This window comes from Crotalus tigris, unplaced genomic scaffold (genome assembly GCF_016545835.1).
Source record: "Crotalus tigris isolate CLP2741 ecotype Arizona unplaced genomic scaffold, ASM1654583v1 scf7180000018826.840336, whole genome shotgun sequence".
Taxonomy (NCBI): domain Eukaryota; kingdom Metazoa; phylum Chordata; class Lepidosauria; order Squamata; family Viperidae; genus Crotalus; species Crotalus tigris.
Genome location: NW_024097216.1, coordinates 208,062 through 234,571, shown reverse-complemented (window position 1 = coordinate 234,571; position 26,510 = coordinate 208,062). Strand labels below are relative to the sequence as shown.

The 26,510-nt window shown below is 36.1% G+C and overlaps 2 protein-coding genes across 10 annotated transcripts in view; both read left to right on the top strand.

The window, feature by feature from the left end:
- The window catches only part of MIGA1 (mitoguardin 1), a 38,985-nt gene extending 29,654 nt beyond the window's left edge, over positions 1–9,331 (top strand). For both annotated transcript variants that reach the window (XM_039356669.1, XM_039356670.1), the window contains 3 exons: positions 4,775–4,828; positions 6,187–6,303; positions 6,445–9,331. In XM_039356669.1, the coding sequence (XP_039212603.1) occupies positions 4,775–4,828; positions 6,187–6,303; positions 6,445–6,633 (360 nt within the window). In that variant the 3' untranslated portion in view covers positions 6,634–9,331. The remainder of the gene's footprint in view (positions 1–4,774; positions 4,829–6,186; positions 6,304–6,444) is intronic.
- Positions 9,332–9,464: 133 nt separating this feature from the next.
- The window catches only part of NEXN (nexilin F-actin binding protein), a 34,911-nt gene continuing 17,865 nt past the window's right edge, over positions 9,465–26,510 (top strand). Inside the window, exons 1-4 of one of the 8 annotated variants that reach the window (XM_039356662.1) lie at positions 9,610–9,628; positions 24,772–24,856; positions 26,079–26,270; positions 26,421–26,499. In XM_039356662.1, coding sequence (XP_039212596.1) covers positions 24,830–24,856; positions 26,079–26,270; positions 26,421–26,499 — 298 coding nt within the window. In that variant the 5' untranslated portion in view covers positions 9,610–9,628; positions 24,772–24,829. Of the gene's footprint in view, positions 9,483–9,607; positions 9,629–9,675; positions 9,827–10,535; positions 10,881–24,771; positions 24,857–26,078; positions 26,271–26,420; positions 26,500–26,510 lie in introns of those variants that run through there. The other 7 variants (XM_039356661.1, XM_039356660.1, XM_039356663.1 and 4 more) reach the window with 7 other exon arrangements.

Sequence of the window (26,510 nt, the reverse complement as noted above, 5' to 3'; positions counted from 1 at the left end):
GAATATATTGAAAGAAAATTCTTCTTAGATTTCGTTAAACTCACTATTGAATCTATTCAGTGGGAGTGATAAAATGAAAAATATTTTTTATTCTTCAGCCATCTTCAGTTCTCTCAACATTGTTATTCTTTTGGGTTTTAGCTCAAACAGAAGAGCTGCTAGAATATTTTGTAGCATATTTGGGAGCATTATTGTTTACAGGCAGTATAGCTTAGATTCTACAATACATACGGTACATTACAATTTGGAATGACCAGATTATTGCATGTTGCAGTTTTAAGGGACCAAGAATATGGACAATTTTTCTGGCATTTTGTTGTTCTGCCCTTTGCCTTCCCTGGCTTATTACAGCTAGGCAAATTATGATTAGTGAGTCTGTGAGATCATAGATTCTTCTTTAAGAAACAGAATATTGCAATGCTATTAAGGAACATAGTAGTGCCATTTTTTTAGCAGAGCCATCATCAGATGTAGATGATCATACTAATAAGGTGACCAACCATCCTCCTTTAGGGAGGACAGTCCTCCTTTTGTAAGTTCTGTCGTCCCTCAAAAAGTGTCCTCCTTCATGTCCTCCTTTTTGATATTTGAAGACTAATCTGCAGGGCTTTTTTTCCCCCTCATAGAACACTCAGAATAGCATTCCAACACCTTTTTTTGATGGGTTTTTTTTTCAACTTTTGCATGAGCTGTGCTACTCCCACTATTGGCTTTCGAAAGCCGATAGGAATTGCTGCTGAGCGCGCCAAAACACCCGGCCGGCAAACTTTGCACATGCAAGTTGTCTGTATTATTGTTGCAATGAATAAAATGTTTCTTTTATTTACGATATTTTTTCTTCAATTTATTTGTGTCCTCCTTTTCATTGTAAAAAAGTTGGTCACCTTAATGCTAATAATTATAGTCCTTGGTTGGCATTTCTTTTCTTGGCAAAGAGCTTGAATATGTTGTAGTCCTTCATGATTCTTTCTTATCCTCTGTGCTATTTATTATTTTCACAAAAGCAATTAGTTGAAACTCCTGGGAGATTTATAGATTAGTATTACAGGTAGTGTTCGATTTACAACCACAATTGAGCCCCAAAATTATATTGCTAAGTAAGACATTTATTAAGTGAGTTTTAGCCCCATTTTACGATACTTCTTGCTACATTGTTAAGTGAATCACTGCAGTTGTTAAGTTAGTAATATGGTTGTTAAGTGAATCTGATTTTCCCATTGACTTTGCTTGTCAGAAGGTCGCAAAAGATGATCACAGTGCAACTGTCATAAATGTGAGACAGTTGCCAATCATTTCAATTTTGATCATGTGACCATAAAGATGCTGCAATGGTCGTTAAGTGTGAAAAATGGTCATAAATCACTTTTTTCAGGGCTGTTTTGATGGTTGCTGAATGAACGGTTGTAAGTCAAGGACTACCCATATTGACATATGGACTACCTGTATTGACATATATATTTGACATTCATAGATTGAAGGCATTTTGTAGTTGTTGTTTTTTTGGTTTTTTTTTTGAGTAGGGGTACAACTTTCTGCCTCTTAGTATATTTGTTGGCATCCCAGCAACAAATCTACATGGATAGAGATTGCTTGGCTTCAGTGATCCATCTTTTAATAATCTCTCACTTCATTTTTTTGCAATGCATTGTACAAGGGGCTGCCTTTGGAGATGGTCCACAAACTGCAGATGTACGAGCCCTGGCATCAAGAACTGTGACTGGAACTGGATGTTCCAGTCACAGTGAATCATCATTGGCTTTTGGCCATTTCTGGATCCAATTCTAAATTCTGTTTTTAAATCCTTTGTAGCATCTTCATACATATACCTGAGCTCTAATAGCAGAGGTCCAAGGGCTGTAATGTACTAACAAAGTGAGATTAATTTCAAAAAAATATGCCATATGTTAGATTCAGTTAGAATCTGAACTTCTCTACCTCTGAATTTTGTTTCCATTTTTTAATCTAGAGTATATTTTTTTGCCTCTCAGCTCTTCATCTGTCTTGGAAGCAGGTCTGGCCTGCCATTGTTATTATCCATTCATTCCTTTCTGTACCAATCCAGCATCCAGGGCGCTGGATTGGTAAAGAATCCAGTTTACTCATTCCTGTTGTTTCCTTTCTTCTTTTTCAGAGATATATATATGCACCTTTTCTTTCTTCTCACTTTGACTTCTACTCCTCGGTTCTTTCTGTGCTATTTGTATCCAATCTAATTTCGCTGTAGTAGACAGAGTTGTGAGCTTTATGATATTATCACCCCAATTCCAGGAAGAGGAACAATAAATATGCCATATATTTTCTTCCTTGCCTATTTCATTTGACCAGACTGGCTAAGTTCTAGTAAAAAAAAAGAGAGAGAATGGCTATGTGTAATTCTCTGAGAGGAAGTCATACATCTTCTAGTGTGCAAGCTTTCATTCTGTTTTGAATAGTTTTACTTTCTTTTATTATATATTTTGTTTATGTCTGCACTGTCCTTTGCCAGTCACATTTTACTTCCTAGTACTTAGAATGTTGTAGTACATTCCATTAAAATTCTGCTACATCCTACGGGAAGTAAATGTCTAGATTTGCCATCTGTATATTGTATGATTCCAGTCCTTATTAGGACAAAACTGCTTAGCTGTATCAAGAACTATTTAAACTATGCTTTTTCTTAGAATAGGTTTTTTTTTTTTACAATGCAGTCAAAACAAAAGAATTTGGTTTTATTTTTCTATCACTGCAGAGAGTTCTTGTTGATAGTTTTACATAAATATGTAGTTTCCTTTAAACACTGAGATTAATAAAATGTTTTTTAAAGAGTCTTAAAATTCATATGTTTCAAAAGATATTTCCAAAAGAATGTTTTTCTAAATAAGAAATATCATAGCACGATTGGGTATCTGCAATTGGAAGAGTTAAGACTGTTCTAGTAATGAGCATTATTAATTCTGCCAGTATTGATGTTAATGCTGATTAAAAGAATGAGTTTAACAAGAAGCAAATTATGTACAAACTGTGTAACATTTTAATTAAATTAAAAGAAATTAAAGAAGAACATTCCTAATCTTTTATAAATAGTAAGGCAGATGTATTTGGGCCTGTCTTTACAGTACATAGTTTAGAAACCATTATTCCTATTTGGCACACTGAAACTTTCTGTGGTATTGGAAAACTGGCATTAGAATAATTGCGCTTTGCTGGTTCAACCATATTTATTTTAACCAGGCTCCTGTTTTTTATTAAAATGCTTAGATCTAGATGCTGCAAAATACTATGCTAGGAGGTAGCAAGCAATGGATATTTCCACAAGAAAAATTATTGTGGTACCAGAGAGATAACAAAAGACTATTGCATAGTTGTACTATTGCATTGATAGTATCTTGTTTCATTTCTCCTGATGGCACAGGAAAATAATATTTCTTTGCAAAAATCTACCTGTATGGAAGCTCTTTTGAATATATCAGAGTTTCATTTTCCTACAGTCCCCAAACAGAAATTATTTGAAGCATTGCAAATACAGTAATATAAGCCTGAGACCACCACTGCTTGGGTTCTTATTTCTCTTTGTTCCATGTTGTTTTGTTCTTTATTGTAAAATACTTTGTTATAAAGATACATTTTTTTCCATAGCTGATTTGAATACATTTAGTTTTCTTCTTGCTTTTATTTAATCTTGTTTTTCCTTAAATAATGTGCAATGTTAATTCATTTGGAACATAGAAAATAAAATAATAAAGTTTGAAGGGACCTGTATTTAAAATAGATCTGCGCAGTAGAATTAAATGTGTGGATAGTAAAAATTAAGAACTAATCTAAACAAATGTAATATTACAGATGACTGCTCAGGGTGCATTCTACTGTTTCCTCCTTTTTAAGTGCTGCTCATGTGTTTTCCAATGTGCATTTCCCATAGAATATGACTGATGTGATTCTGTTACATGAATAGCATGGCTTTTTCCTGTTGAGTGGCTGTTGTAAGGGATGTGTGAAAGAACTTTGTGATTATCTTCTCCCGTGTCCCAACAGTACTCAAACAAATAATAAGCATGTGTACACACATGTTAATTGAGTCATACTGATTACTGGTTAATACGCACAACACCATATTACCCCAATCTTATAATTTCTTAACCATAGTTGATGTGTTTTTATAAAGTTAGTCACAAACTCAGCTCTGCTTACTATAACTGATAAGTAACCTGGGTTTCAAACTTTGATTGCTGCTCACTGAAAATGATAAGCCCTGGATTCAGATAACAATGAAGAAAGATAACAACAGGAAAGTCATTGTTGTTAAAGAATCATGTTAGGCATTGGAAAAATGTCATTGCACTCATTCCAGTTAGCTAACCAAAATGACCCAGATTTCTGGTACAAAATCTTTCTGGCCTTGCCATGGATATTATTGTATAGTGACTATTCTATTCCTATTCCGCATGCAGAAATATCTTTCAGCTTGTACATTCTATCATCCACCTTTGTAATTTTAGATCAGATTATAAATATTTGCTGCTATCACAAGAATATAGGTAGATTCTTAATCACTAAGTTACATTAACTTTTAGAAAAACTGCTAAACTGCATGGAGAGAACAAGAAAAATGAGATGCAAATCCCATACTTTGAGCAATAAATAATGCACATTTTATAAAATCAGTTAAATTTATATTATTGCAAGGTCAATATATTTTAAATTTAGGTCAAATTATTTTATATTTTAGCTGTTACTTCTAAATATAAAGTGTTTCATGCTTGCAAGTAAATAAAACCAAAAAAATTATCTTACTTAGGCTGTGGCTTCAAGTTGTTGGTCAGTCCTGAAGCAAAAAAAGCAACAAATGAAAGTAAGTAGCCTGACATTTTACATTAGAAGACATCTGTGTAGCGCTCTATACATTTGTTTTGCAATGTCAGTTGCCAATTTAAGACAGTCTGTAGATTGTTTAACATTATTTGTGTATATCTATATACCTATGATGGTAAATTATTAGAAGTATGAATAAAAAGATAATAGTGCGTATTCTTGAACCATTTTAATACAATTTATCATATCTTAAATGACAGTTGAATGATAGGCAAAATTAGTAATCTCATGAGTGAAGTAACAAGTTTATGATTCTGTTAAAAAACTGGCTGAAAATTGAGGGAATTGTTTAGGAGGAGTTGCTTTATATCAGATCTGGGCATTTTACAGCCTGTGGGCCACATCTGGCCTTTCGGCTGTTCCTGTATAGTCTGTAGCAATGGGGGGGAGGGGCGGCAATGGGCAGGGCAGCAGGGGAGGCAGTGAAGTTTGGGGTGAGGGTGGAAGTAGTGGTGGCCCTCCACAACAGTCCAAGTTATATGGATGTGGCCCCTTGGGACAACGAATTACCCACCCCTGCTTTATATTGTTCACAGTTGTATAAAGTAAATGCTGTTCTGAGAATAGCAATACATTTTGAAATTTTAATATATAATCATAAAGAACCATAAAGTACATTTTAATCCATACATCTCAAAACAAGAACAGCAATCTCTTAAAAGTTAGAATGTATTTAATGTGCTGTGTTAATTCACATCCTGATGTGTTTATGTCCATATAGAGTATAAGGGGGTGTGGGGGTGTAAAAAAGTAGAATGAAAACTTCAACAGAAACAAGTTAGAACACATGTTTGTTCTCAAGGGCATTGAATGATCATTCAGTAAAAATACAGGGCTGAATGCCATGAACTTTGCATGTGGAAGAACAACTTTCACCTGCAGTTTGCAATTTGATGACTTATCTCAAATCCTCAATTACCATACTGCCCTATTCTCTGATTCAGTACATATTCATGAATAATGGGCACCCTTCTAGTCAACTACAGTAAAGCAAAGTTGTATGGTTTCCCCATACTAAAGCTGCACACTACTGCATTTTTTTGATAAATTACTCTTAACCCTTACATATAACTTTTCAGAACTAAATCCTATTCAGCTTAATCCATTTAATAAGATCGAACTGTAAGATTGAGCAACCTAATGAGCATTTACATAGATAACAGCTTCATGTGACCTTCATGGGCATGTTATTTGGCCACCAGGAGTTGATATTAAGTTTATAAAAGATTGCAACTTTTATAAGTTTATTATGAAGATTGCAGGTTTAAAGATGTCACAATTGTTTATACTTAAGATGCGGGGTATGATTAGCCTTTTCTGTACCAATTACATCTTTAGGTTCCTGATGGCTTCTTTGCACATTTCTATGCTGTTTGTGAACATATTAGCCCTGTTCTGGCATGGGGATTTTTAGGTCCTAGAAATTCGCTGAACGAATTATGCAGCTATTTCAAGGTATGTGGCTTTATTTTATCAAGAGTTTACTGAATACCAATGAAAATACAAATGAACTAGTAAAACTAGTTTTTGTGAGACATCCTATAGATTACAGCTGTTAATTAAAACATTTTTATTTTTTGCATTTATTTTTGTTAGAATCAGATTCTTTATTTCCTGAAAGATATTTTTGACTTTGAAAAAGTGCGATACTCATCAGTGGATAATTTAGCTGAAGACCTTCTGCAATTGCTAATCCGGCACACTAATATTTTATTGGTCTACTTTGGAGTAAGCGGATGTCAACACCCAACAGCCAGTGACCTTTCAGAGGCAAAAGTACAATAAATTTCTGTTTTTGTTCTTCACGTGAGCATATTTTTGCCTTTTTCTCCCGCAAGAGAATTTAATATTGTTTCTTTATGAGCAAGTACCCCAAAATCTACAATATTGTCAAATGTGGCCTCAGGGAGATATATATATATATATCATGCTTAAATTATTGCTGTACATAGCATTTAAAATATTTCAATTGTCCTTGGATTTATACTTAACATATATTTTTAAACGGTTACATAAATATTATTTGTGGGGATAATACATTGTTCAGATCTCTGTGATGAAAGTGATACAAAAATACATTTTATAGTAAATAAGTTCCTCCCAGGTTTACAATGTATAAATTGCAATGTACAAAACTCTCAAAAGCTCCACTTGGTGATATGTTTGCCAAGACTTGCACCTTTTTTGTCTTAACAAATGTGCAATAAAAAAAAATACAGTGACAGATGATATAGTTTATGTATGTATAAGCTATAATTTACTGTATAGTGTAGCAACTGTAACAATGCATTTGGCCTTTGGACAATATTCTATGAGCACTATTGTAAAATTTAAGAGTTAATATCAAATATTTATGTAAATTATTTCTCATGATGTTTTACGTTGGTTGTACTGCATAAAATCAGAGTCTGGTGAACCTTTAGTAGTTGTTTTGAGTAGTTAATAATCTCTATCATATTTATTTATTTAGCAAATTTATGGATTGCTAAATATATAGATAACTCTCTGCAGAGCTTTTAAAATTTTATACGTACTATAAATAAGATCTTGTCTAATTGAATCTATTATTTAAAGTATATTTTAAGGGGGGAAATGTATATTAAAAAGAATAAAATGGTGCAAGGGTAAATACATGTTCCATTACAATTTTAAGTATGTGTTTGTCTCTTTAAAACAACAGGGATGCCAAATTAATACCTTTAATACCATGCATAGATGTGTTTTGTTTGATCATGGTTTATTGTATTATCCACAATTGAGTATACAAAGCTATATAAGACATGGTTTATAAGCACAATGGCCAGATTCACACAATACACGGATCCTCAATCATAGCACACATTTTTATTTAGAAGGATAAGTGAACCTAAACGGATGCTGTGATTGCTCTCTAAAACAGTACTAATCCTAGCATTCAGCCAGGAAACTTAAGCCTAGCTATTGTCTGTTTCCCCATGCATAGTGAAAGTATTTAGCCTTTATATTGTAGTAGTTTGTTGGACTGGATTTTCAAAAAATCCCTTGCCCAGTTCTGCCTTGCAATTCCAGTCTCTGCCCATGTCCAAAAGCCATTCTCTGTCACAAAATTAAACATTTGGTTTGAAACAGTATCAAACACTGAGGTACCCTATCATAGAGTGTATCTATGTATTATTCATGTTCTGCATATTTATTGTTTTATATATTTTTATTATACAAACATGGATAGTGATATTCCCTTGCATGAAGGAACATTTAATGCTATCCAGTCAGCACATAAAAGTCCTAAGATATTGTAGCCGTCCAAATATTGTGAATATATGATACAGGAAAATGTCATTTGAATCTTTATATTATGTAATACATATTAATATTTTCAATATTCTTTTTCCATCTACACAAAAGTAAATCAAAATAAGTCAATCTCTTTTTCCAGTTGCAGCAATTAGAAGACCATTCCTTTTGCAAAAATGTAAAATATCCATTTATTGTAAGCTGCCCAGAGTCACATAAAAATGACACATAAATTGAGCAAATAAATAGATAAATGATAGGATCCTAATGTTTGATTAGCAGTATCTTGAAAAGACATTAAGTATGAAAATTTGAATGGGCAGCTAATGGAGGCAACGGCAGGAAAAAACAAGATTAAAAAAGAGATCCTGGCTTAAAAGCAAACCAAAGAGAGGGATCTCTGGAAGTTAAGGCCACTGAAGAGGAAAATGGGTCATATTCAATGAAGCAGGAAAAGGAAGCTGAAGCTATCGTTGAATGATAGCATATATTTATGGCATTGCTTATATATGCATTTTGTGTACCATGATTTCATGGTCAGATCATCACAAAAAGGGACACACCATTCTTTCTCTGGTCATAGTGCTTCAGTAATAACGGAGTAATCGATGTAAGTACAAGTTAATAACTTTCACTGAATCAAAGGGGATTATTATTTTTCTTACAGGTAGTCCTCATTTAGCAACCACAATCAGGATTTGTAATTTGGTCACTAAGTGAAACCACAACTGTGCTTACAATCTGACATCAGCTTTCCTTCACTTTACAGACCCACGAAGGTCATCAATGTGAGAGGATTGGTTGTAGAGTGACTTTTGCCATCACTGTCATTTACTGCAAATGGGGGCTAAACAAGACATTTGCTAAATGAGGACTTCCATGTGTTTAGGGCTAAACACAGTGGCATGATGTTAGATTAGATTAGGTAGACCCAGAGTCAAATTCTCATTTACATTTGGAAGTTCACTGACTGTCTTGGGATTAATCACTATTTCTTAGCCTAACTTACCTCACAGGGCTGTTGTGGGGATAAAGCTGTAAAAGGAAATGGAGTGTATTCGACTGTTTGTGTCAGGGATTAACTACAAGGTTAATTATGCCAAAACAAAATATCAGCATTAGAAGTATAATGTGTTGGTTTGCTATCAGAGCTCAGGAAAACAGGTTATGTAACTCCTTGAATGAATAAATATTGCTATTAGTAAATAAACTTTATGCTATTGGCCTATTGTTCATTGTATATGAGGAACAAAGTGGAAACCAGGTGGGGAACAGACTAATCTTAACTTATTCTCTAGTCAGACACAAGTAAAAGTAATAAAAATTCTTCTTATCCTACACTCTACAAACTGATTCAGAAGGTAATTATACTCTGAGATACTCATGTATTTATTTTACAAGATCATTGCAACTGCTGATTTGACATAAGCTAATTTGACTACTAAATACAATGGGATGGTTTCATCAATCTGATGCTGGCTGGACTTCATGCTATCATAATTATCTGGTAAGTTTCTATTATTAGTCGCTTGCTCTGTGCAAGTTAGGGCTATAAAAAAGGCTACCAGCATTCACCCTCCTAACAGTTTCACTTCACAAAAGCGAAGCTTGCCAGAGATTTATTACTGTCCCAGAGGACTGTTATCCCCTGATCTGGAATATTTGTATACGTGGAAGGAAAATACATACACTCTTAAAACTAACAGTAAGTAATTCTTTCCCCCCAAAGCATTTAGATCTAGCTCCATCTGTTTCAACAAAATTGTAGTAAGAAAAATAGCTGGGGTGACTTTGTGATTCTTACTGTGTATTTGTGCAAGAGGGGGTGATACGAGTTACTTAATTGGTGTCAGATATTTTAGAAATCTATGTGCTCTCTCCAACCTCTTGTTCTTCACTTATTAGCATTAATGGAAACTGTACCTCAAATAATTGGAAGGGAAGTTGGGAAATGGCTATTTACTGGCCTGACATTCCAAGGTTGAGGCTGAGGACATACTTAATTTCTAATTAATAACTTAATCATAACTCTGTCCCAACGTGGTAACAAAATATGGTTTAAAAACCAAATTTCTCCTGTTCCATTTGGTGGCAAATTTAAAAACGAAGCGGTTTGTGGGGAGGAGGCAATCTTGAAACACAGCTTGATTTTCTGTGGCTTCTTGAACAGCTCTTGTATTTTGTCCGATTGTTCTGTCGTTATTCGACCAAAAAAAAAAAAAATCAGTGCCGTGGGAAATGCACTCTGGATATGCTCAGGAGCCCCCCCCCCCGCTTTTAGGCGATTGCTGACACTGAGTGATTGATGTCGAGCACCAATTATACTCCGACCCCTCCCTCTCATCCCACTTTTTAACTTGTCCGGTGCGTGGGGAGATTCTTTCTGAAGCCAGGGGGTTGGGAAATTTTGCAGTCGCCGGATATTTATAGCCTAACGGCGTTTTCAGCCCAAAATAACCCGGCTGGGCCGCTGAGGGGCCTCCGGAGGCGCGGCAAGGGCGCTGAGTGGGGGAAAGAAAGGAGGGGGCGGCCGCCGTGTGTGTCGGGACAGCTGCAGCTCGGCCTGGGCGCGCTTGGAATGCAGGAACGGGCTGCGCACCGAGACTTTTATGGAAACTTGCAGAGCCCGAGGCTGGAGCCGCAGCCAGCCAAGGAGCGCGCAGCACCAAGGGTAGGAGCGGGAGAGACGCTCGCCGGGCTCTTCTCACGCCCACCAGCCGCTCGGGATTAAACGAAAACGCACCGCGCGCTGCTCCCAGGTATCATCAATATATTTTTGTTGCGGGGAACGGGGGGGCGATTGGGACACAAAGGACGGCCTGCGCTCGTCTCTGACGCGCCTGGAGATGACAAGGCAGAGGGGAAATCGCGCGCGGCGGGGCAAGCGGGCTGCGGCTGGGTCCTGAGGGAAAGGATCTTGGGGGGGGGGGGCTGGTGCTTCGGCTTTCTGCCTTTGACATGTCCTCCGAAGGGGCTCCCTGCGTTACATTTCGGCCTCACTGAGGCGTTCGCGGGGTAGATTAGACGGAAACCAGGGTCCTCTCACGCACGCACATATGGCCCTTGCGGGTTTTCGGTGCGGGCGCGTGGGTGAGAACGGCGTTTTCCCCCTCTGGCGCCTTGGTTCTGCTGCTTCGACTCTCCTCAGAAAAGCGGCCGCTCGCCCCGTCTGGACTGCAGTCAAAAGAAAGAGCAACAGGCTCGGTCTCTCCCGGCAGTTTTACTTGGACGAAAATCCTAGACGCCCCAATGCGTTTAAAAATCTCAGGGGATCGGATCATAGCCAAGCTATTGTGCAATGGAATAACAGTCCGCGAAGAAAATGTTTTTTTCAAGACATCTTGAATGGGGTAATAAAGCCAGACGTCGCTCATTTTCAAGCAGGGTTTTCTTATTCTGAATCTGAAACATGTGCCAAAGCTCCTGGATCTAAAATTTCCTGCAGAGAGATCCCTCTGCGGTCAGGTCCCGCATATTATACAGTAATACATTTCAGTTGAATTAAAACATTTTCCCACCGCGTTCCAGGCAGATCATCTCTGAAGATGTTTCCTTCTTAAATGTCAGAGTAAAGGAAGCTTTTCTCTGAAAGGTGTAGCGATTGCGAGTTAGAAGGTAGTACCAATGATAGTATCAGTACTTAGTGGGAAGACAATAACTGCCAGAACTGTTGTTCTTGCCATTAGTCTGCTCTTATTATTGCATACAGAGACTTATTCTTGTGACAATAATCAGAATTCCAAAAGTTAAAGTTGCTTGCATCAACTGTATAAATTAGTATAAATTATATTGTATGATGGACGAGAGAGAGAGAGAGAGAGAGAGAGAGAGAGAGAGAGAGAGAGAGAGAGAGAGAAGCACAAAGGTGCTATTCTTGCATTGTAAGTGGACTTTTTTTTTAAAAAAAAAAAATCAGAACTAAGAAATGTAATATTTTTGTTTTATAGAAAATATGTTTTTAAAGCCAGAAGATGGAAAAAACCTTAGCTACTACATTTCATATTTGAAACAGGATGTGTGAAAGAACATATGTGCAAAAATATGTAGGCACATTATAGTTCTTTGATTTTTGTTGACAGAGAGCTCTTCCTCATGTTCATGTTACTGCACATTCCTTCAGATCTTGAGTTGGCAGAAACATTTATCTCTGCTTTAACTTGCTTCAGTAATAAGGCTGATGAGTGGTATTCTCCTTACTGGTTTGATACTGGACAAGTCAAGAACAGACATGGGTTGATTCCCCTGGCTGTATTTCTTCTCCCTTGGCATCACTGACCAGCATGAAAAAAAAACCCCAGCTATCATTGTCCTTAATATGTGGTGGGGCAAAGTTGAGTTAGTGTGGTCATGTGTCTGAGATGGACTGTTTAGCCACATAACAAGTTGCCAGTGCAGAGTTGTTATGCAGCTGTGACTTGTCAGTCAGTCTGTTTTGAAATGCATCTAACAATCTTCTGAAAGAGAATTACTGTAGACCAATATCCAAAGATAGCCAGGCTGACAGGCCAATGACTCAGTGGAGTTGAAGCAGAAGAGACCATGACTATATCAGAAACATTCTTTCCTGCCTTGTCTTGTTCCCTTCTGGACCATCACTTTCTCTGTTGAGCTATTCTTGAACATGAGTTTAGTTCTTTTTCTTCTTTTTCGGAAGCATGCTAAATGCCTGTAAAGAAACAGTGTGACAAGTCACAGCTGTGGAGCACCTCTCCATTAGTAACATGTCTATTGGACAATTTAAAAGGTGGCTAAAACCTGGCATCCCATTCATCTGTCTCAAACTTGTCCCACTACTATACATTAAAGAAAATGATTAGTTGTTTTCCAACTGGCTGGTGATGCTGTGGGAAGAGAAATACAGCCAAGTGAATCCACCAATTGCTGTCCTTGAGTTGCCCTGCAACAAAACTCTAAGGGCAGCCCCATTCACTGCCCTTGTTACTAAGAGGCATACTTCATACTGGCTGAGTTTTATGCCAACTTAAGGAACTGGAGGAATGTGCATTAACAGCTTTGAGGAAGAGCTCCCAAACCAGAACCAATGAACCTCTGCTTTGGGCTGGGGATGAGACAAAGGCAATGACATGAGGATATGTTGTTGTTTTAAAAGATGGTTAGTGAAACATTTTTGTGACATGTTTGGTGGGATGTAAAAATGAGCTTCTACCCTTTGATGCTGAATTAAATTAAAACTGTACAATATTTTATATTACTTTATGGCATGTAAATAAGACAAAGAGGGGGGTATCTAAAGTGCTGTGTTTTGTTTCATTTTGATGATACTTAAAATATCAATATTTTAACTGTGTTCAAAACTGGAAATTCTGTACATCTGTAAGTGCTCTGCAGTGCCCCCAAAGTATCTATGCCTCTATCAATGCCTCAACTCTATTCTCTGAACTGAAATGAGCAAACTATTTTCTCAAAGTTATAGTGTTTTAGTATTAAAAAATGGCATCCAGCCTTACAAGATTATTGTAACAAGTATTGAAATAATCCACTGAGAAAGTACACTACTCTATTAAACCTGTTAATTCTTATAGTTATATATTCACTCCATCTATAATAAATAATAATCCACGTATTCTTTAAAATATAGGTTAATTAGTCTGATGTTACTTAGTCTGGCACCAGATGCTAATTCAAATAAAAATATATGGGCACAAGTTCGTTGAATTAAGTTAATTTGCTTAATTCAGTGTTCATTTTTCTGGTTTCAGAAATATAAAGTAGAATTCTTTTTCTGAAATGTTCCAAGATATTGGCTGACTCCCATGGTTTCTGTCCATTTGGTAAGATCAGGCAGAGCCAATATGATTTGGGCCCTTTCAATCAATAGACCCATCTGTTTGGACCCAGATCTATGACTTTTCTGTCACATCACCTGTTCTATGGAGTGATATCCCTCCAGACATCATGTAGCTCCCACCCCAAAGGTGGGAGATGTTCCCCCCTTAATGGGTAGTGTGCCTATGGAGACTTGTTGATTGTTTTCTGTTGTGTATCTGGATGCATTGCATTTCCTTTCTATTGGTATCCAGTTCTGGAGGTAGAATGGTTACTTCTGCTTCTAATTCTACTTGAGGATTATTACTGCATTGGGTAGGCAATGCAGTATCTACAGGTGTTACCTGGTCTTATGCAGAAGGGCTTCATCTTGGGATTTGCAGACATTTTTGGATTTTATGTATTTTTATATTTCATGTTCAGAGAGTTTCGATGCAAAACTGGCTGTTGCCTGCCTAGCATAGTTAGTTTCTAGATGCTTTGTTTCCCAGATTGTGCACTCCACCTGGATTCAGACATACTTAACAAGTAAAGATTGTAGGTAGCTGGAAGAACTGTTTTTTTTTGCTTCATTCTCATAAATTGGGACTGGGGCAATTTACTTCTTTTTTTATTTTTACCAGTTTGCCTTTTGTGAAATAAGTATTTTGTGACAAGTTTTGTTCACCATATTAAATGTTTGGGGATGACAGTTTTTCAAACGTACAGTGTGTCAATCTAAGCAATTGGTCCTATTAGAGGTCCGGTCTTCCTAAGTATTCTGTTCCCAAGTGGTCTTCAGGGTAGGGTAACTAATGTAGAAATTCAAGAGAGTAGTGATAAGGATATATGAATCAATATAGAGAGTCCCACCTGCTCCAGGAAGGGTCTGTAGCAGCATACCAGTTGCAACTGAGCAAAGGCCATCCTAGCCATGCCTTCTACTTGTCATCCAGCAGTAATCAAGAGTCTAGAACAGGAGTAGGCAACCTTGGCTCTTTTATGACTCGTGGACTTCAACTCCCAGAATTCCTGTGCCAGCCATGCTGGCTCAGGAATTCTGGGAGTTGAAGTCCACAAGTCATAAAAGAGCCAAGGTTTCCTACCCCTGGTCTAGAACACAGGTCGGCAACCTGCGAATACAGCTCAATGCTTTCAGGTTTCACCTGCTTCATCCCAACTAGACCTCTTATTGATTCCAGAACACTGTTCTATTGTACCAGGGTAGACAGCTAAAAAGAAAACTTTTGTCACTTATACAAAATACCATAGAGAGGAGGAAAGAAAGAGATAACACTGGATTTAGAAACTGATAGGTCTAGTTCACAGGTCAGCAACCTGCGGCTCCGGAGCCGCATGCGGCTCTTTGAGCCTTCCCCGGTGGCTCCCAGCCTCCTCTGCCTTTGCAGAGAGAGACAGAGACAGAGAGAGGCAATTGCGCTTCCCTGCTTCCTTCTTTCTCTCTCTCTCTCTCTCTGTGTGTATGTGTGTGTGTGTGTGTGTAAAAGATTGCACTCACAGTGTTCTCCGAGGAGCTGAAAAGCTTTCTGGACGTAGCTCCTCCCTTTGCTGCATCTCTGCAGGAAGCAGGAAGCAGGAAGGGCAGGAGAGAGCTAGCTAGCCCAGCTAGGCTGACTCAGGAATTCTGGGAGTTGAAGTCCATGAGTCATAAAAGAGACGAGGTTGCTTACCCTGAGCTTGTTGGACAACAGCTTGAAGCTTGCCAGGTGAGCAGCAGATAGGAGAGAGAGAGAGAAAGAGAGGGAGGGAGGGAGGGAGAGAGAGAGAGGAAAGAGAGAGAGAGAAAGAAAGAGAGTGGGGGAAGAGGAGTGGCAGGCAGACCAAGGGCAGATAGAGAGAGAGAGACAGACAGACACAGAGAGAGAGACCCTTTTGACATCTAAAATGAAGATAACACTGCATATATCCTTTTTTTACCTGTATGTGTATGTGTATGTATGTGTATATATATGTGTGTGTGTGTATATATACATACATACATATACACACTCACACATATATATATACACACACAAACACACACACACAAACACACACACACCTATAATAAAGGTAAAAAAGGATATATGCAGTGTTATCTTCATTTTAGATATCAAAAGGATTTTGCGGCTCCCGGTGTTTTGTTTTTGGTGGGAAACGGATCCAAGTGGCTCTTTGAGTGTTTTGGGTTGCCTACCCCTGGTCTAGTTGAATAAAGAGTGATTCTAGTAATCCAACTGTCATCAGTCACCCTAGTGTCTTTGGTAGTTGAAGAGATCAAATGAGTGAAGATGCTGGTATTTTTTTCTGGTGGCCAGAGAAATGGAGAAAGCAGGGCAGGGAGTAGTCAAATTGTGGTTTTTAAGCGTTTTTGGAAAGTCTAAGAAGTTGTTTCTAAAACACAAACACAAATACACAAACACAGAAAGTATATACTAATATTTAAAAAAAACATTTTTAAGAGGCCAGCTGATGGCCCTTCAATTTGTCTTAAGTGTAATGGTTTCAAAGTGGAAGGGAAAAAAAATCAGAGGAAAATGGGCTAGGTTCCTAATTAGAGAAATATTCCCACCGTTTTATAAACCAGCAATTCAGGTTTTATAAAACCTGTAATATCTGCATTTGTTGGTGTTCAGCTAATGTTTGCCAAAAAATTCCTGTTTCTACTTGTATTGAAAGAAGAGCATTAGTACAATTTCCTTCCATGTTGATCCTTTCTGTGAGCATGCACTTTCGCTGATATGTAGTTGAATGCCATACTGTATCCTATACATCCAGTGTTTAATTTTAATTATATATCCTGCTGTTTCACCAAACTGCATCAGTCTGATTTGTAGTTATACGTTGTTCACCATTGCTTTTCTCCTGTAGGTAGATGTTAAAGCGTACAGGACCATTACAAGCTGCCAAAAAGTATAATTCAGTTCTTTATAATAAACTGTATAGTGCACAGCAAAATAACCTGGTATGTCTGTCTGCATGTATGTTTGTCATGTATGTGTTCCACTGCACTAATTCAACTCCGCAGCCACTGCTAAAATAATAGCGCAGCCTAATTATGCAGGAGGCTTCCCTGTGAGAAACAGTTCACTAGATGGGATTCACCAGTTTCTGTCTTGCCCATTCTAGTCTGTTGCTGCAAACATTTGAAACTGGTCAAAGGAATGCAATTTGTCAGAAAAGCTTAGAAATAAAGATAGAGCCAACTTTGTTTTCTGCTTGCTCATTCAATATACTTAATGGCTTTTCTGAGTTTGTTAGCACCTGAATAGGAATAATTTAGGAAACTTGTACGATCATGTGAAAAAGAAAGTACACCCTCTTTCAGCTTTATGGTTTTTACATACCAGGACAGAGTAAAAATCATCTGGTCCTTAGCAGTTTATAAAAGTAGGTAAGTACAATCTCAGATGAACAACAGCACGTGACAAATACCATCATTTATTGTACAAAAAGAAAGCAAAATAAAAAAGCCATGTGAAGATGACATGGTGTAATATGTCACATATTGTTGTTTATTTGATGTTGTATTTACCTAGTTTTAAGAACTGCCAAGGACCAAATGATTTTTTTCTATGTCCTGATATGTAAAATCATATAATTCAAAGCAGGTATATTTTCTTTTTCACATGACTGTATGTTGCCTGACTATCAATAGTTTTAGGTGGCTCACATTAAAAATATAGCATTTTTTGTGAAAGGAATATTATCTGCCCCCAAGAATGCAGGACAGGATAATAAATTAAATAAATCTCTATTCATGGTACAATTTGGAAGATAGATGCGTTAACCCAAGGCAGGAGCAGATGGACTATTGTATTTTCTTTTTTAAGTCAAGTGTTATGACTGAGGATTAACAGAAAAGCTCTATTTGATTAAGTATCTGTACCAGATATGAAAGTATGGGCAGTTGTTTTGAACCTGAGGCTACATTTTTTATTTGGAGAGATTGCTGTGGGTCACAGGGAATAGAAAAATTATAACATCAGCAGTGGATGGGGACAGAGTTTTCTGTCTGTTTGCCTCTGCTACATGGTGAGCCTTAGTTTTTAAGATACATTAAGCATATTGGATGCTTAAGGTAAATATTGTTATTTCCTTTAGTTTCTCACTGTCTTCTGGCGTTTGCTACCAAATGGTGGTAGAATTTTGTCAGCAGGTGCCCTGAAAATTGTTTACCTGATCTACAAACATCTGTTGGCTCCAAAAGCTTTACTTGAAATACCCTTACTGAAATTATAGAAGCAGTAATAAACTCTTAACTCCTTAACCTTTTAACATTTTACTAAACAAATAACATCCCTTGGGCCATCCTTTGAAAGAAAGGAAGTGCAGTCTGATATCACCAGAATGAGCACTAACTTTTCCGGAATTGTATTGCTGTTACATGAGTGGAAAAAAAAGCAGTAGGAGCAGGAGCAATTTCTGACTTCTTACCAGCTTCCCCATTAACCTTTACTGGTAGAAAGCTGACAAGGAGCATCTGAAATAGCAATAGCCCTTTGACTTATATACCGCTCCATAATGTTTTACATTCCTCTGTAAATGGTTTACAGAGTCAGCCTATTGCCCCCAACAATCTGGGTCCTTATTTTACCGACCTCGGAAAGAAGGAAGGCTGAGTCAACCCTGAGCCACTCAGGATTGAACTCCTGACAGTGAGTTAGCCTGCAATACTGCATTCTAACTACTTTTAGCTTTTGATCACGTGACCGTGGGGATGCTGTGATGATCACAACTTTGAAAATAAAACTGGTTTGAACATTCTGGACATTTCAATTCCAATGGAGTAACAGGTCCTGGATTTTTTTTTTATGCATTCTTTAAGTTAGCAGATTTTAGATAGCTTGATTCAAAAATTGTGGTATAATGCATCATTGGGCTAACCTGAGGGTAGAAACAGACAGACAGGTAAACATAATAAGAATTTTAGTACAGGTAGTCCTTGACTTACAACCACAATTGAGCCCCAGATTTCTGTGGTTAAGTCAGAGACATTTGTTAAGCGAGGTTTGCCCCGTTTTATGACATTTCTTGTCCCAGTTGTTAAGTGAATCACTGAAGTTGTTAAGTTAGTAACTTGTTTGTTAAGTGAATCTGGCTTCTTCATTGACTTTGCTTGTCACGAGGTCGCAAAAGGGGATTACATGACCCCAGGACACTGCAACCTTCATAAATATGAACCAGTTGCTAAGCATCTGAATTTTGATCAGATGACCATGGGGATGCTGCAAAGGTTGTAATTGTGAAAAATGGTCATAAGTCACTTTTTTCAGTGCCTTTGTAACTTTGAACAGTCACTAAATGAACTGTTGTAAGTCGAGGACTACCTGTAATATACAGATAGATTCCAGGCCACAAAGGATTTTAAAGATGAGCACTATTTGGAAGCAGATGGGCAAGCAGTATAATTCTATAATTGTATATTGATTTCAACAGTTCGATTAAATGAGCCACTGGAGCTCTGAAGATTATATGGACTGGAAATGGAAAACCAAAAATAAGACATTCAGATAAGGATGTACAACACAGGTATAAGTGAAAGAATATCTAAATCAAAGCTTATGAAACAATTTCAAGATCAGAAAGAATACTAGCTCATAAAGTCCATAGCTTCCATTTATAAACTGTTGCTTAGAAGTATAGGAAATAAATTAATTTGAACTTTCATTATAGGAGGATAAAAGAAATAGACATCATGGAAAAGGAATCTCCAGAGAAATTCTAAATGATGGAAGGAAAGCAAATATTCTTATGCTCAAAAACGGTGAGAAGGAGACTCAGTGTAAGTGCAGACCAGTCAGGCTAGCATCAGAGAAACCTAGAGGAAATCATGATAGTCAGTAATCAGTTTGAAAGCAATGCAGTGATTACTAGAAGTCAGTATGGATATGACAAAAATGAGTCTTGTCAGATTTATTTTTTTGAAGTTCTTAATAGATTATTGGAATGCTGTAGACATAATATATCTTGAGTTCAACAAAGTAATTAATTAAGTAATATATGATGTTCCGATTAACAAAACATTTAAATATAGGTTAGATTACATGATTTTGAGGTGGATGAACTACTTAAAAATTCCTCATCGGGCTGGAATGATGTATTAAGTTGCTACAAGGTTTGATCTTCAATCATATATCAGCACAGGTTAATGACTTGATTAAAGGAATGGTTATCTCATTAGCAGATGACTCAAAACTGAATGGGGCAGAAGGCAGAAATAAATTCCAAATAATCTTGGTAGAATTAGATAGAAGATAGTGGACTAAAAATAATATCATGAAATCTAACATGAGTAAATGCAAAATTCTTATTTTAAAAAATAGATTTAAAAGATAGGGTGCTGAAGACAAGTTCGATGATCATATGAATAGGAAAAAATCGTTTCTAAAGCTGAAGTCAATCGCAAACTGTTTGACTGACTTTAGTTATTTGCAGTTGAATTAATTGAAGATTTTATTTAATCTATAATGTATTATGCATTGTAATAGTTTAACATGGAAATGGTTACTGGAAATGGCCAGCTCTGCCAAATGGTTACCATTTGAATAACTCTACAAGTGGGAAGGGTGGCTGTTGAAAGGGAACTTTTAAGGGAGAGTTTTCAGGAAAGATTGCATGAGAAAAAAGCTCAAAAGTCTTCCTGCCTTGTGCTTGCTTAATATAAGTTGAAGAGAAAAAATCTGACAAGATTTTAAGGTTCTGTTGTTCTATGCTACAACAATAAACATTTCTGGAATTCCTGCTGCACTTATTTCTTGACCACATCTTGTTTGAAGGGATAAAATTTTCAGTTTTTTTTTTTTTAAGAAGAAAAAGAGGCATTTACTGTCTAAAATGGAGGGTGCAAAATGTGATTCTAACCAGATTTCAGATACCAGTAAGTGTAGGAATGTAGGACTACCTACAAATTGCAAACCAGCGAGTTCAGAAGGAATATTGTTCAGACCTTGGCTGATCTCAAAAAACTAAGTAAATTTATTAGTATTTGTATGGATGACAGTGGGGAATTAACAGCTCTATAGTAGACTGGAAAATAAAAACAAATCCAGAAGAATTTAATGGCAAACTAGTTTTGTATTATTGGCAACATAACTACTGTCATACTAATACCGGATGTTTTTGCATTGACAACTACACAGTATATATATGTAATCACTAGGTATTGAGTTTGGCTCAAGGGAGGAATCACGTTTTGTCTTTATCATCCCATCCAAAAAACTTAAAACAGATTTAACAAGTAATACTCAATGCATAAATCAAAGAAGGGAATTAATTATAATTACAATAGAATGGGAAACGGGAGATGGTGAGTTCAAGTCCTGCCTTAGCCATGAAAGCCAGCTGGGTGATTTTGGGACAGTCACTCCCTCTCAGCTCAACCCGTCTCACAGGATTGTTGTTGTGGGGAAAATAAGAGGGGAAAGGTGTGTTGAATATGTTCATTGCTTTGAGTTATTTATAAAAATAATAAGGAGGGGATACAAATAAATATAAAGGTTTAAGGTTCGGTCAAGCTTTCATAACATCTTCCACAGAGCTTTTAATTGATGAGGAACCAGATAGTTGTTCACTGGGTGCTGCTTTTGTGGTTGTGGGTTTGCTTTTCCTCTACTTGAAGACTTCTTGCAGCTTTTGTGTAAACTATATAGAATCAGATTCTGTAAACGAATGAAGAAAAAGATTTTTCTACTAAACAGTTTCATGAGAGGGGAGGTACAGATTTTATCAGTACAGTAATGTGAATATGCTGAAGGATCAGAAAAAAATATACACAAAATAGGGAATTGAAATGCTGCCCGAATGGCTGAATTCATACACCACAGTAAGCCATTGCGCCTGTTTGTGTAATATGCTGACCATTTTGCCTGGTTTTTTAAACCACCATTAATGATTCTATTTTTTTTTTAAAAAAAACTTTTCTTATTGGTTTATCAAAATATAAAATACAAAGAGAAATTTTAAAAAATAATAGAAAACTAGGGGAAGGGAAAAGGGAAAAAATGGCGTAAAGAGGGAAAAGGAAAGAAAAAGGCAACAGCTTCCGACTCTCTTTAGCACAGTAGAAGATAACATTACAACCACAACTTTTTACTTTTACACAACAGTATGTACAAGCCATTTTTATAACAATAAAACTACCTAATTAGCAAAAACAAAATCAAAGTTTTATTTTTTTCATTGCAATCACAAAATCCGGAAGCAATTTCAAAATAGAACCAAGGTTATATATATTGTCTTCTTTGGATAAAAGAATCAGTTTGACCATCTCTGCTTCTCTTTGCTATGGAGAATACTATATACTTCTGTTAACTCATTCATCTTTATCATAATTCATATTAACAGAATCCTCTATATTATTTCAATTTTTTTAACCCTAAGGGAGAAAATACTTTTTCTAATTTGGATATTTTACTAACTTTAAAAAATACTCACGTATTATAATAAAGGGGTAAAAAAGTCTTCATTTTAAACCCAGAAACCAAAACACAAAACTACATTAGAGCTTTCATTCAATTATATATATCATACCAATATAAGTCTAATTAACTCCAATTAGCTCATGAATCCAAATCTCTCCCTCCAGTTTATCCTCATGGAGTAAACCTTTTTCTTCTCTTATTTTCAAATTTAATCAATATTATTTTATAAACTTTGGGAATTATTCAGCATTACCTAAAAAGACAGAAGACACGCATTTACAAACTCATTTTATACATACAAAGCTACCTTAAAGCTTTCTTTCAATACATATATCAAACTTATAAAAATCCATCCTAACTAATTAAGTGTATGAATAATTCCATTAATACTAGTTTACAATTTAAATAGTGCCTTTTCTTATTAAAAAGTAAAAAAAAACACCAGGAATTCAAATGTACAGTATCAATATTATTTGTAGAATGATACTTTTTAAATTGTAAATTAATGCAGCATTCTTACTGGGCTGATCCTTAAAAGTATTTTATGAGCTGACATATTTTCCACATATTGCAGTCTGAAAACAGGCTAAGCATGACAGTGTTGGAGTCAGAAAATTATTTTCAACCCATACCTTTCATTCTAAAACCAGCTATGCCATATCTTCTTAAAGGGGAAACGAACAAGCTGTCCCGAATAGTTTTAATCAGCTGAGATAAATTTAAAAGCTTCAGTTTTGCTATAAAATAAGGTCTATTTTATATTATTATAAGGTAAGTTAAGAAAACTACTGTAATTCTACTTTCATAGTAAGATATCCATTATGTTTACCAGTATATATTAAGGGCAGTCACTTACAACAAATTTAACTGTAGGCTAAATTATTTTAGGTTATCTACAGAGGAAGAGAATAAAGTGACCCTTGCTGAGATTAACTTGGTTTGCATAATATGCAAAACCATGATTTACTTTTTAAAAAACTGCAGTCAGAGCGATTTAATTCTAGTCTTAGAACTCTTACACTAATCCAAGGGACAATGGAGTTTACTTTAGCTTTAGCTTAGCTTGCAATGTGAACTCAACTATTTATTTATGTAGTGTGTGGCATATCATGCAGGGACTAGCAATATAAACTTTTCACCTAGATGAATAAATCACAATAAAATATACCGTAAATGTTAAAAAGATCTATGTTGAAATACGAGTGTCTACTCTAGGCCATCTTACCACAGGATAGTTTATATGATGCTGATAAACAGTATCTGATAAAAAAAATCAGATACTGGACTGGTGTATGCCCTCAGCTTACAACTGGTCACAATGTGATCTACAGTTTGATATGGGATCCCACAGTCACACTGACGGGAGGATACTATGCCCCATTTATACTATGAGTACCAGCAGACGTTGTATGAGGTGCAAATCCTATTCAGGATTTGCCAATGCTGGCATGTCACTTTTTTGTAATTTATATATCTTCCTATGTCTGGTGTTCAGTGACCCATTTGGCTTTCCATTGGGAATTGACGTTAAAGTTGTTGGGCAGATGTTGTGCAAGTGCCAGTGAGGGCTTCCTGGATTTTAGTTTTTTGGCCGAAGGTAGGAGTTGTTCACAATTTTTCTGCATTCTCTCACTAGTGCATGTTACCTTTGTAAAGCTGGTGGTGCTATATGGCTCAGAACAGGAAGCCAGCAAGTTGGAGTGGTTCTGATACAACCACTTATAATCCTCATGGTGTCACTAAGTCTGTGAACTCAGCTAAATGTGTTTTAGTCATCATAACATGGCCATGTGTATACGCTTGAGTCTGTAGGTTGAGAGTCACCTGACATATACTAATTGGTAAAAAAGAAAATGATTAGAGCTAGATCCTGCTTTAGGACTTTCATAGCTGAACTACTAGAATCTGGATGATCACTTGGTGGCAGAAAGAAAGTTTGCATATATCCAGTAGGGCAAGCTTTGGTCCCATTGATCAAGCAGTATTATCTAGAGGGACCCAGGAGATTATCTTCTGAGTCACAGCACCTGCGTTCTGGAATGAGATACCTCTAAAGATGATTTCCCACAAGGTGTTCAGGAAGCTGTCAAAGACCTGGTTACAGTATTCTCCCAGACTTTGGGGCAGGGTGATGGTTGATCTCCTACTAGATAGGTTGGTTTGGTTTACTGTATATGTTGGTCTTTAGGCTGCTTACAATCTGTTTTGTCTTTTTCATTTTTTAAATTGTAAGCCACCCAGAGTTGTTGGATGTTGGGTAGTCTACATATTGTGTAGATAACTAAGAAAGTAAGTTTTTGCAGCCCATATATGGAAGTCTTACCTGCTCAACTCAAGCCAATGTTATATTTATTATATCTATAGGAAAATGCATTCTAGCTAGACTTCTGATAGTTCCATTCTTCAAATCATTAGACGACTTCTAAAGAGTAAATATATATTTTGTTTATGTCTTGTATAGGTAAAACGGAAGACGGACATTTTTGCAGACATTTCTTACTGGATTACAGAAAGGAATCATGACTGACATCGTACAGAAGACAGAAGTATGTATAAAATCCAAAAGGAAAGTACTTATAAGGAATTTTTCTGTTTCTCTATAATCTCAAAATAGTGTAAGGAAACTTAAATTCCAATTCACTCAACCATACTGGAAGATAATAACATGTATGTGCAGACAAATTTTTTAAAATTAAAATGTTTTAACTAGTAGGTTTTTTTAAAAAAAAAATGAATATCTTAATCGAATAAATAAATAAATTTGTCAACAAAATATTAATTAAATTTAATTTTAGTTCAGTTCTTAATCTGTATTGTATTAGTGTTAACAAGCCTGAATGCTATGTTCAAAGGCATTTTGTTGATTTAGAGAAAATATACAAGCAAAGATGCTGGAGTTGTGAAATATTTTGCAAAATATGAAACTGAAGGCTAGTTGCTAAATGCAGGAAGAGTATATATGATGGACATGTATAAGATTATGTGGAGAATAATAAACAGCTCATTATTGAATTGAAAATAAGACTACCTTGCCCGGGTTTAATGTATTTATAGACAAATGTACAAGAAATGCTTGTCATAACTTTACAAGTGTTGACTGGGACCATGAATGTGTGTATACCACTGGATGAAGTCAACCTTTTGTTGTTGGCTGTGAATTTGAATAATTTGCAGTGAATATTTGAGTATATGATGCAACAAAGAGAACGGATCTAATAATCATTGAAGACTAAGACATTTGGATTTGATAAGGAAAATTGAGTGAATAATTGCAAGTTAAACATAAATGGTAAAAATTAGGGCAAGTTGATAAATTAATGGACCTTGTCAGAATGTTTGGTAAATGGACGAAAATGTAGAAATGCCAGTAAAAGTTTACTGAGTAGTATGAGATGTGTTTGAGGAATGAATGTTTGATGAAAGTTGGATGGGATCCTCTAAAAGAAGTGAGAAGTTTAAAACATCAAAATATATGAAGCAATGTATGGAAATGGCGGAAGCAAGCATAGTTTTTTTTAGAAACTATATAGAAACGTAACAATGTTGATAAAACTAGTTTAGGCAAATTTATACATTTTTTTGGTCTGACATCTTTAATTTCTTTTGCCCACTATTTCTGCTTGTCTTTCATTTATGTAATATTGCTTTCATAAAAAATGGAAGTGCTAGATACAGCATGCATCTACGTATCTAACACACTCTGCACTATATCTTCATTTGCTTCTATCACCCTTTCCTGATCTTTGCCTTTTCTACGTCTTCACTAAGATTCTGCTTTCTTCATCTAAACCTGTACAAAAGTCCTATGTGCCCAAACTTCGAAAAGGTGATATAAAGGATAAATTTGAAGCCATGCAGAAAACAAGGGAAGAAAAAAATCAGAGACGAACAAGAGAAGAAAAACAAAGAAGAAGAGAACAATATATTAGAGAGAAAGAATGGAACAGGCGAAAGCAGGAGGTCATTTTTTTTTGCAATTATTATTTGTTTCTGTTGTTTTGATTTCAGTTATACTACAATGCTAGTATAGAAAATATACTTGAATCTTATGTAAAAACATATCAGAGTTTTTAAGATTGTCTGCATTAATATCTTCGATTCATTATTTAGATGAAAGAACTTCTTGCTTCTGATGATGAAGAAGAAAACTCTTCTAAAGTGGAGAAAGCCTATGTTCCAAAACTGATAGGTAAGAAATTT